The sequence below is a fragment of the Haliotis rubra genome, unplaced genomic scaffold (assembly GCF_003918875.1).
Source record: "Haliotis rubra isolate DU_JTF1 unplaced genomic scaffold, ASM391887v1 Scf684, whole genome shotgun sequence".
Classification (NCBI taxonomy): Eukaryota; Metazoa; Mollusca; class Gastropoda; order Lepetellida; family Haliotidae; genus Haliotis; species Haliotis rubra.
This window is the reverse complement of record NW_025767395.1, coordinates 446075-459079: the sequence shown is the minus strand read 5'-3', so window position 1 is coordinate 459079 and position 13005 is coordinate 446075. Positions and strand designations below refer to the sequence as shown.

At 41.6% G+C, this 13005-nt stretch overlaps 1 protein-coding gene across 1 annotated transcript in view; it reads right to left on the bottom strand.

The window, feature by feature from the left end:
• Positions 1–11915, bottom strand: part of LOC124258141 (cell adhesion molecule 4-like) — an 87391-nt gene extending 75476 nt beyond the window's left edge. The window contains exon 1 of the mRNA XM_046692213.1: positions 11646–11915. Coding sequence (XP_046548169.1) covers positions 11646–11829 — 184 coding nt within the window. The 5' untranslated portion in view covers positions 11830–11915. The remainder of the gene's footprint in view (positions 1–11645) is intronic.
• Positions 11916–13005: the final 1090 nt, after the last annotated feature.

Genomic DNA, 13005 nt, shown 5'->3' with positions numbered 1-13005 from the left:
AACTCCAGCACTTAAGGTGAAACAATAAACTTATGTACCTTCTGTCCTGGTTTTCTGCAAATTAAGCAAAAGACAAACTTGTAAATTTCTAAACGGAAAGATTCGTCCACGTTTCCATTTACTGAATAACAGTTAGTGACTGAGTCGCTGTTAGCACAGTCCATCAACATCACCAAAACCAGAACACCATAAATAGGGCTTCACACATTGTACCCATGTGGGGAATCGAATCTAGGTCTTTGGCGTGAACGCCTTAACCACTTGGCTCCCGTCTGGCCAAATAACTGAATCAAAACAGCGTTAACAAAAATTCGGCATATGAAGGTGAACTACAGACATGCCTGTTTGCTGTTTAACGCTGCATTCAGCAATATTCCAGCTTTATTACGATTGTCTGAAATAATCAAGACTTGACAAGAAAACCCAGTGATTGATATCATGAGCATCGATTTACGCAATTGGGATACGGCGGTAAGCATGCATGGCCATAATCAGCCAGCGTTTCTCACCTGTTATGACGAGCTTGCAAATAGGTTGTAGAAGACCAGCTCTGACCTGGTTCTTCACTTTGGTGTAAGTTCGTGTTGGTTGTGGTGTGTTGGGGAGTGAAGGAGGGATTGAAACTTACATTGCATTCAAAACGATTCATATATTCATCGTACCTTTTACGTCCTTGCAGACAAGAACAGTAACTGCTGCCACCACAACTGCCACAGCAGTGAGCATAACGGAGTAGACAGCTACGATGGGGACGATGTCGTCGACGTTGTCTTCACGTTCTGAAATGGGACAAAGTTAACACAACTAGTATTATGATTAATATGAGAACGCAGAGACGTATTTGAATGATAAGAAATGTTCTGTTAATATTCCTTGTTCGTTTTATTGCATATATTGGTCAGTATAGGCTTTACCTGGTACTGTGGTCCTCTGTGGGGGACGATGAAGGGTGGAGAGACGTGTAGATGAGGAACAGTATCGTCAGTATAGGCTTCACCTGGTACTGTGGTCCTCTGTGGATGACGATGATGGGTGGAGAGACGTGTAGATGAGGAACAGTATCGTCAGTAAATGCTTCACCTGGTACTGTCCTCCACTGTGGGGGACGATGAAGGAAGGAGAGACGTGTAGATGAGCAACTGTACCGTCAGATTAGACTTCTGTGGGGGACGATGAAGGGTGGAGAGACGTGTAGATGAGGAACAGTATCGTCAGTATATGCTTCACCTGGTACTGTCCTCCACTGTGGGGACGATGAAGGGTGGAGAGACGTAGATGAGGAGCTGTACTGTCAGTTTTGGCTTCCCTTGGTGCTGTGGTCCTCAGTTAGGAAGTTGAAGGGTGGAGAGACATGTAGATGTGGAACTGTTCCCTCAGGAGTCGCTCGTAATCATGAAGGGGTAAGACATCCCCGTCGTTGTTGGAAGCACAAGGTACATCACTGAAGTCACGGGACAATCTGTCTGCCATCACAGTAAGATATTCACCACATCTGTAATTACAACATTACACTTACATTGCAGATAAAGTTGTCTTGCACAGAAGTGTATGTATTTTGCTTTCATGCAGCGTGGAACAGAAATCATAAATGGATTGGAAATCCTAAAAAAGACAGTGATCATAGATTTGCAATCCTTTCATAACAAATCGTACATTTGTTACATAGATCCAATTGCTACTTTCTCCGTCATTTCCATAGATAATCTATACGGGCTTCGTTTATTCAGTTAGGGTCTAGTTTTCTGGGGTAAGTTGAGTAAATGGTGTTTAACACAGGAGATTGCAACTTGACACATGTATGAGGGTTTGTTAACTGGTTATTACCATACCTAACTCCAGCACTTAAGGTGAAACAATAAACTTATGTACCTTCTGTCCTGGTTTTCTGCAAATTAAGCAAAAGACAAACTTGTAAATTTCTAAACGGAAAGATTCGTCCACGTTTCCATTTACTGAATAACAGTTAGTGACTGAGTCGCTGTTAGCACAGTCCATCAACATCACCAAAACCAGAACACCATAAATAGGGCTTCACACATTGTACCCATGTGGGGAATCGAATCTAGGTCTTTGGCGTGAACGCCTTAACCACTTGGCTCCCGTCTGGCCAAATAACTGAATCAAAACAGCGTTAACAAAATTTGGAAAAAAAAATGATTTCGGCATATGAAGGTGAACTACAGACATGCCTGTTTGCTGTTTAACGCTGCATTCAGCAATATTCCAGCTTTATTACGATTGTCTGAAATAATCAAGACTTGACAAGAAAACCCAGTGATTGATATCATGAGCATCGATTTACGCAATTGGGATACGGCGGTAAGCATGCATGGCCATAATCAGCCAGCGTTTCTCACCTGTTATGACGAGCTTGCAAATAGGTTGTAGAAGACCAGCTCTGACCTGGTTCTTCACTTTGGTGTAAGTTCGTGTTGGTTGTGGTGTGTTGGGGAGTGAAGGAGGGATTGAAACTTACATTGCATTCAAAACGATTCATATATTCATCGTACCTTTTACGTCCTTGCAGACAAGAACAGTAACTGCTGCCACCACAACTGCCACAGCAGTGAGCATAACGGAGTAGACAGCTACGATGGGGACGATGTCGTCGACGTTGTCTTCACGTTCTGAAATGGGACAAAGTTAACACAACTAGTATTATGATTAATATGAGAACGCAGAGACGTATTTGAATGATAAGAAATGTTCTGTTAATATTCCTTGTTCGTTTTATTGCATATATTGGTTTTAGAACATAAGGAGGAAACAGAGGAAGTTCTGGGGGGTTTTGTGTGTCTTTTTATAATGAAACTGCGATCCTTTTATAAGCTAAGAGTCCTGTCAACATCGTATTTGAAACATAAAAGATTCGTCGTTAATATTCCTTATTCCTTTCAGTGCATAGATACTGGTTTGAGGACATTAGGAGGAAATACTATTTGTGTCTACTTTTTCAAAGAAACTACGATTCTTTATATGCTACTGGAACCCTGTCTACATCGCATAACGCAAGAAAGGAAGCAAGCAATGAAGATGGAAGAATCATTCTTGATGTATGACGGGAGGTGTGACCGTTACAGCTGTCCAGGCCAGTGGATCTGTTTCTCGAACTTGGCATATCACCGAATCCTTGTTATGTTTCATGGAAATTAAGAAGTGTCATAAGTATTATGGCGTTTAGTATATGTACGAATTTGATTTAGGAAATGTTTATTTACAGTATATTAGCTATACTATGATGGGTATTTTAAATCATATAATCGGTATTTTTCCCGTTCCTTCAAATATCACACCGTAACCTTGACGGTTTCACTTATATCAAATGTGTATGGGTTTTAGACACGACTCCTATTCCAGGCTTCTGGACTTCAGACGGGAGATACTTCGAGCTACATTCAGTCGACATATCAGTACCATACACTCACAGTTCGAGTTTCACAGCCGTTACACATCATGCTTGTAGTTAACCTTTAGACACCAACCTTCTATTTCCTGGTAGCTCCCGCCGTTTTCGTCTTCCCTGTGATACGAAACCAAGCTGATAAAAATGAGAATTAAACTTGAGTAAAGTGAAAGGAAGTTATAAAGCTGTGACACACTCTCAATTTACACCGCTCCGAATCGTGCATAGTTTGCTCTGATAGCTATGTCGGTTTGTTTGTTGTTTGACGCCACACTCAGCAATATTCCAGCTATATGGCGGTGCTCCGTAAATAATCGAGTCTGGGCCAGACAATTCAGTGCTCAACAGCATAAGCATCGATCTACGCAATTGGGATACGATGATATGAGTCAACCAAGTCAGAGAGCCTGATCACCGTATCCCGTTGGTCAACTTTTACGACAACCATGGGTTGCTGAGGATCAATTCTATATCGGATCTTCAGCTATGTATCACTGAGTGGAGATAAAATATTTATTCATCTTACTTGAAGATTGATGAAGATACTCACAGCTGAAAAACGTTTCCTCTCTCTGAAAGTGACAATGTTCAGCAGTTAAATATGCATACAAACTGCTCCGATCACATATCCGTACATGTTTGAATATAGTGCACTGATCTAGCACCGTAGACGCGATATATGGACAGCGTCCGATACAAGTTTCAATACAAGATCAGTCAGTGAGTGAATGAGTTGGGTTTTGCGCGACTTTTAGCAATGTTACAGCAATATCACGGCAGGGGACACAAGAAATGGGCCTGACACATTGATCTCATTTCAGGAATCGAACCCGGGCCTTCGGCCTTAACGCTTTAACCACTGGGCTACCCCAACGCCCAAGGTCACTCGGAGCTAATAGTTATGATAGGCCTTTAGTTTTTCTATGTTGACAGCTAAAATTCCAAGACTGTTTTTAGACATGGTACATGACATTGCCCATTTAATCATTCGCTATGACCTGTTTATCTGAACTAATTCATGTGACGTCTAAGGGTCTACGATGACGTACAACACCAACCTTCTATCTCCTGGTAGCCCCCGTCTGTTTCTGCGCCAAGGATGTATGTGACAACGCTGTGGGGAAAGAAATGTAGAAAGTGGTTGGAATCAAGGAATATTTATAAAAACAGTCCTCTTTCCTCAGAGTGTTGTAAATCACAAAATAGTTGTCAAAATGATATGAATGAACCACTGAGAAAATCAGTGAAGACACCAGGTTTTCACGAAAATACAGGTAGTTCACGCCCTTGAAACCTTTGCCTGGAAGGGTAATAACTATCCAGCAGCTCATTGACTGTGCGCCATTGATTTATATTGTGCTCGATATCACACAGCTATTGATTAGTGATATAGTGAAATTGTGTTGGTGATGAACTGTTTACCAAAAAGCCTTGAAGGATAGCAGATACTGCCAACATTTTACCCAGTAGCCGTGAAGGATAGCAGATACTGCCAGCTGTTTACGCAATAGACATGAAGGATAGCAGATACTGCCAACTGTTTACCTAATAGCCTTACCATCTGGATAGCAGATACTGCCAGGTGTTTACCCAAGAGCCTAGAAGGATTGCAGATACTTCAAACTGTTTACCCAATAGCCTTACTATCTGGATAGCAGGTACTGCCAAATGTTTACCCATTTGCCTTACTATCTGAATAGCAGATACTGCCAACTGTTTACCCAACAGCCTTGAAGGATTGCAAATACTGCCAACTGTTTACCCAGTTCCCTTGAAGGAATGCAGATACTGCCTACTGTTTACCCAATACCCTTAAAGGTTAGCAGATACTGGCAACTGTTTACCCAATAGCATTGAAGGATGGCAGATACTGCCAACTGTTTACCCAATAGCCTTACCATCTGGATAGCAGATACTGCAAGGTGTTTACCCAAAAGTCTTGAAGGAGAGCAGATACTTCAAACTGTTTACCCAAAAGCCTTACCATCTGGACAGCAGATACTGCCAACAGTTTACCCAGTAGCCGTGAAGGATTGCAGATACTGCCAACTGTTTACTAAACAGCCTTGAAGGATTGCAGATACTGCCAACTGTTTACCAAACAGTCTTGAAGGATAGCAGATACTGCCAACTGTTTACACTATGGCATTGAAAGATTGTAGATACTGCCATCTGTTTACCCATTTGCCTTACTATCTGGATAGCAGGTATTGCCAACTGTTTACCCATTTGCCTTACTATCTGGATAGCAGGTACTGCCAACTGTTTACCCATTTCCCTTACTATCTGGATAGCAGATACTGCCAACTGTTTACCGAACAGCCTTAAAGGATTGCAAATACTGCCAACTGTTTACCCAGTTCCCTTGAAGGAATGCAGATACTGCCAACTGTTTACCCAATACCCTCAAAGGTTAGCAGATACTGCCTACTGTTTACCCAATAGCATTGAAGGATGGCAGATACTGCCAACTTTTTACCCAGTAGCCGTGAAGGATTGCAGATACTGCCAACTGCTTACCCAATAGCCTTACCATCTGGATAGCAGATACTGCCAGGTGTTTACCCAAGAGCCTTAAAGGATAGCAGATACTTCAAACTGTTTACCCCAAAAGCCTTACCATCTGGACAGCAGATACTGACAGGTGTTTACCCAACAGCCTTGAAAGATTGCAGATACTGCCAACTGCTTACCCAATAGCCTTACCATCTGGATAGCAGATACTGCAAGGTGTTTACCCAACAGTCTTGAAGGATAGCAGATACTTCAATCTGTTTACCCAAAAGCCTTACCATCTGGACAGCAGATACTGCCAACTGTTTACCCAGTAGCCGTGAAGGATTGCAGATACTGCCAACTGTTTACTAAATAGCCTTGAAGGATTGCAGATACTGCCAACTGTTTACCCAACAGTCTTCAAGGATAGCAGATACTGCCAACTGTTTACACTAAGGCATTGAAAGATTGCAGATACTGCCATCTGTTTACCCATTTGCCTTACTATCTGGATAGCAGGTATTGCCAACTGTTTACCCATTTGCCTTACTTTCTGGATAGCAGGTACTGCCAACTGTTTACCCATTTCCCTTACTATCTGGATAGCAGGTACTGCCAACTGTTTACTCCATAGCCTTGAAGAATTGCAGATACTGCCAACTGTTTACTCAACAACATTGAAAAAGAGCAGATACCACTAAGTTTAAATTTCCCCATTTGCCTTACCCACTGGATAGCAGATACTCACCGACTATGAATGTGTCCCCTTCCTGAAAGACATAATTGTGTAAATGCAAAATGTTAGATGAAAAATATATGATAAACGAATTGCTCGTATACTTGCATACCTTTGAAGTAGACATAAATAACTTGAAATTTGTAGAAACATATGTGACTGTCAGCTAAGTAACACTGGTGTCCTGAAGTCCTTGTTGGGATGGTAAGACTAGTGGTTAAAGTGTCTCCCGCTGGGATATTGCTGGGATATTGCTAAAAGCGGCGTAAACATTCTCACTCACTCACTGAAAGCTAAAGGCCATCAAATATGTAAATGTGTGCACACTATTGATTCATATCTCAAATGCCGTTCAAGCGTCTTGACGGTTATAAAAGAGATATTATTTATATTTATCAAGCTGTTCCAGCATCTTTAGGGTTATATAAAAGAAATGATTCATATTTCTCAGGCTGTTCAAATGCATCTTGACGGTTATATAAGAGAAGTGAAATGAGTCTATGTTGGACTGAAACACACACAGAAAAGGACATGTCAAGTAGATACCACCACAGTTTTAAGTAATTTACATCTAACTTCTCATGTAAGCTTATGACATAGATATTCAGATTTCACTCTATTTATGGGTGTGAAAGGTTTTGCATATGATCTCAATAATAGTGTCTCTTAAGGGTATAAACTCTTCACACCGAACACCCGGGTTCGATTCCTCACATGGGTACAATGTCTGAAGCCCATTTCGGGTGTCCCCCGTCGTGATATTGCTCATATTCACTCACTATAAACTCTTCCTTAAAGGCTGGTCTCAGATTCAATTTCCCCACATTTACTTCCTGAATGAATACTAATAGACACCATCAAGGACATCTTTACATTTAAACAAAATCCACCACACGGACGTGAAAAATATGTATAGGGAAGTATAAATAGGACAAAATGATCATTTGAAAATGTATAACATGTCAATATATAGTGAAATGCTTGCCAGATAACGTTTTACTGAGTAACTGGTTAGAAATGGACATCAGATGCTACATACGGAAGTATTATTTATGTTTTACAGTTATAGTTAAGACATTACATCTAAAAACATATTAGTATTGCTTAACGTTTGTATAGGTATATATATACTGACCAGCAATACAAACGCAACTCAGAATTCATGAAAATTGTACTTTTTCAGCATGAGTTTGAATTTGATACTTTAACACAAGTATGATGTGGTGAGGAAAAAGCATTCACCATGCAGGATGGTGTTCCAAATCATTAGGGAGAAACAAGCAAGGATGAAATGCATGACACACGTGCAGAATGTGGACGTAGGGCTATAAATGCAGGCAGTGTCGTAATGCTGTCATTTCACAGCAACATGCCACGTGTAAGTGAAATGGAGAGACAATAGGCATGCTGAATGCTCGAGTTCGACAAGTTCGTGTAGACCGACATTTTCAGGTGCACCCTTCGACAATAACTCGTCTGCAGCAACGGGTAGTGGCAACTGATCGCACACGGTCCGGTACGACCCCATGTGACGTCACAAAGACAGGACCGGATAATCCAACTTTAGCACCTCCGGAACCGTCTGCAGGCGGCAGTAAGCACTGCTAATGCCGTGATTGGGTCTATGGGGCGCCCTATCAGCGAAAGAACTGTGCGTTCAAGACTCCTAGCAGCAGGCTTACATTGCCGTCGACCTTACCGTGGACCCATCCTCACCAACAGACATCGACTGGAACGGCGCCGTTAGGTGACAAATCGAGGTCACCATGGTTAAGCCAATTCTGTTATACGGCTGCGAAATATGGGGTTTTGAAAACTGTATATCTATAGAATCAATTCATGTAAACTTTTTACGCAAATTCATTCCCGTTAAGAGAAGTCCGTCATTATAATGCTATATGGAAAACTTGGAAGGGTACCCCTAAATAACTCTATCAAATGTCGCATGGAATATTTCTGGGCTAGACTCCTATCTGGTAAAGAACAAAAGCTGTCAACAATTGTATACCAAATGTTATATAATGAAGCTTGCATAAACAATAGCAACCAAAAATGGATAAAATCCGTGGAAGCCGTATTTAATGAAAGAGGCTATAGCATCTGCTGGGTAAGTCAACAAGCTGTTTTTCTCAATGAAATTAAAACTACTATCTCCTTAGGTTTACATGATATAGCAACCCAAACATGGCGCTCAGAGATTTCGAATTCTTCTAAGGGTACAATGTATCGCGTATTCAAATCTGAACTTGTCTTTGAAAAATATCTCACATATATCCCTTCCTCCTTGGCTCTTAAATTTCTCTTGTTTAGAACTTCCTGCCATCGTTGACCTATAGAAGTAAATTCCACTCGAAGAAAGAATGAGTAGCCTCTGCTATATGTGTGATGTTGGCGATGAATTTCACTACATTTTTCTCTGCCCTTTCTTTAAACATCATAGGAAAACTTATATCCCAAACCATTATGTTGAAAAACCCAATGTTTTAAGATTTAACGAATTGTTAAACTGTAAACGAATTAGTGTTTCAAAAAAACTGTGTACATTTTGTAGTACTGTCATGAAAACTGTACAATCTTCCTTGTAAACCATCCCGCCACCCTATGTATTTTCAACTGTAAATTTATTTGTACCTGTTATGTACCCCAGCCTGAGCGTAATAAAAGCTCTGTTCTGTTCTGGACAACGAAGGTGGGATGATGTCATCTTTTCTGACGAATCGAGATTCAGTGTGAGTTTTGATTTCTTGAATTGCGTTTCTTTTGCTAGTCAGTATTGGTATATATCAGTTGTGGGGGTACAACGTATTCTGAAGTAACCATCCAACCCCGCCCTCCCCGTCTAACTCACCAAAAGCGTTGTCCCACACTGTCATATATAATTCAGTACATGTGTATATATAGGAAGGGACGGTGGGGTAGACTAGTGGTTAAATAGTCTGCTCGTCACGCCGAAGACCCGGGTTCGATGCTGCACTTTGGTACAATGTGTGAAGCCAATTTCTGGTGTCCCCCGCCGTGATATTGCGGAAATATTGCTAACAGCGGCGTAAAACCATACTCACTCACATAAAAGAACGTGTCTATCTTTCATATGCACTATCAACTGTTCATTTGAAAGCATTGGGAGCCAGCTATTTCCGGGTGACGATACACTGAACACACACATCGATTGCGTGATGTAAACATGAGCATGTAGTTATTATATGAACCGCAACACGCTATTAAGTGAGATCAGTATTTGTAATTGCTGAACGAAAGTGCGAAAGGAGTGCTTCTGAGAGAGACAACTTTACGTGAATCTCGGGTTATCGTCATTCACTTTCACATCACACCGTATTACCTCCACGTCTCTGTTTTCTACAAACAACAACTATGACGACAATGGCGATGACCACGATCAGGACGGAACAGACAGCAGCCACGGGGACGATGGAAACGGCACCAGATTCAGTAACTTCACGTGCTGAAATATTTAATATGGACAATATTCAGTTCAGTATGCATACGAGTATAATCATGTAACATCAAGACTCTTCGGGAGGTTTTAACACGATTCAAAACATATTAAATCGGTTGACACTTGCGATGTTCATCTGAATAACCTTTCCGGGCCACGCTTTGTAAGTGATTGATGAGGTACGCTGTACATCCCCAACAACAACGTCATTGTCAACATCAGCTCCACAGGAGGACATGCAATGTCCGTAACATCAGTGTTCTCATTGGTGCAGGGTGAAGAAACGGAAATATCTAACGAAAAGGGTCAAATTATATTCCTCATATATATAGAGGTTCAGGAGCACTGTATTCTGTAGGGCTTGGTTTCTAATTGATTTTTCCGAATTAATTGAAACATTTGGGATTTTGGGAGAATCTGAAAGTTAAGACTCATTGGAATGATAATGCCATCAGATGATAGTGAAAATTAAATTCTTCATCAATATAACGGTTTCAAATGGTTAGTTATTTTTAATCTTTGAGTGACATCTAAAGGGTCTTTGATTATTTTAAATCTCTGGGTGTTCTAGCAGGTGTTCCAGGAGATGTTCCAGCAGGATCAGGTTTACGAAAAGGGGGCCGTCCCAACAGGCGTCATCCCTCAAAATAGGTTGTATATAACAGATTCTGTTACTGGAGTGTTAACTTACAGGAGACCTCCAGCGTCAGGTTCCGTGATGCACTCCCATGTGTGTTGTTGACGTGACACGTGTACAGTACAGACACAGATACGTCTACAGCTGGTATAGACAACACAGCCTCCCCCTGTCCTGTAATCTGTCTGGAGATGTCCCACCAGGTTACAGTACAGTGAGGGTTACAGTCAGCAGAACATCTCACAGCTGCAGGTTTCCCTTCTTCTACCTCCAGCTTGTCACTTGTTCCGTCAAACTGTATCTTGTCAGGTCCATCTGGAATGCATGTGAGATGGTCAGCTAAGAAGCTGTTTCAGAGACATTAGTGCAATTTGCTTCGGTGAATATAGACAGGTTGTTTGATTTGGCCTGTGGTCTTGGGATTCACAAAATGGTAAACGTCTCAGACCGATATCAATTTATGCTTTCCTCACATAATAAGTACAGACTACAACTGGAACACCGTTGTAAATCACTCACGCACTCTGTTGACATGTACAACTCTTATGACTACACAATACAATTTAGAAAGTGGCCACGTAACATGTTATATTTGGGATTACACTTTCTTCGTAAAGTACAAATTCTAGTACTTTTGGGTTGAGTCCAATCCGGGATTCGAACCCACATCCTCAGAGTCAGGTACCTAATAGCCTGCACACAAAGTCAGACGCCTAACCCCAGATATAACATGTACAACTCTTAACAACATATCCAGGCGAGCTTACATTGCCGGGGAACTATCAGCATTTTCGATAGCCTCTGAAACTCATGGATCAGCAAAAAAAGTTGTGACAAAACTATCACTCAGAAGCACAGTTTCATAGATAAGATACACGAGGTTCCTATACTGTAAACAAGGTAAGTTCTTACTCACAGAGAACATCCAGTACATGTCCGTGACTCCAGTTAGACTTCAGGCCCTCCTCCACAGTCTGGCAGCTGTAGATGTCTCCCTGGTTCTCTCTGCTGACGTGGGTTATTGTCAGGTCATCTCCACCTGTAGGAGACCCATCACCAGATGCTAGCAGGGTCCTGTTCCTCCTCCAGATGTAGGTCATGGTCAGTGGGGGGTGGTTCGGGGGTAGACTCCGGGATGAGGAGTAGCATGTCAGAGTGACATTCTCACCTGATACAGGTGAGGCAGGTCCGGTGATGTTAGGTCTGGTAGGCTTCGCTGTTAACAAATATAAAAAATGTGCTCAGACCGTAACACGAGTGCCATTGAACAAGATGTTACTAAATGCTTTCATACTTGTTTTTATATACTTTTGATCATTATTATCTATCAAATGTTAAATAGTTAAAGCGTTCAGTCGTCACGTCGAACACCCAGGTTCGATTCCCCAGATGGGTACAATGAGTGAAGCCCATTTCTGATGTTATCTGTCCTGATATTGCTGGAGTATTGCTAAAAACTCACTCACTCACTCACTCACTCACTCACTCACTCACTCACTCACTCACTCACTCACTCACTCACTCACTCACTCACTCACTCACTCACTCACTCACTCACTCACTCACTCACTCACTCACTCACTCACTCACTCACTCACTCACTCACTGAGTGTTCCACAGTTACAGCAGGGAATACATGTTGGCTGGATCCTAATACTCCTAACCGTTTTGTTAATTAAATATGATAGTTACCACACAACTAGTGGCTGCCTCTACTGAAACGAGTTAAATGTACTATCCGGAGAGACGAGGGTCGACGGTGTCACTACCAGGTGCGTCACAACAAATGGTGTTAAAAGATGCAAGACTGATCGACTCTGATACACTCATCCATGTTAAACTGCGACACTGCTTCTTTGTTGGTGAACAAGCATATTTCATATACAACACACACATGCATACAACACACACACACGCGCATACACACGCAAACACACATACGCACGCGCGCGCTCACGCAGGCACATACACACACACACACGTATCCATGTCGGCATATATACAATAATCTAACCCCCCTGCTGCAGTAGAAGACTGAACAGCTATTTAATTATGTTGGAGATATATATATACAATAATCTAAACCCCAATTTCACCTCACCTAAAGTTCTTCTACTGCAATAGAAGATTGAACAGCTATTTATTAATGTTGGAGACACATTAAGATAGTCCAGCTATATTCTTCAAATAACAGTCTGTTAAATCCATATCCTACTCACGTGTTACAACGAGGACCTGTCTACATCCAGTAACTGTCTGTCCATTGCTTCCTTGAC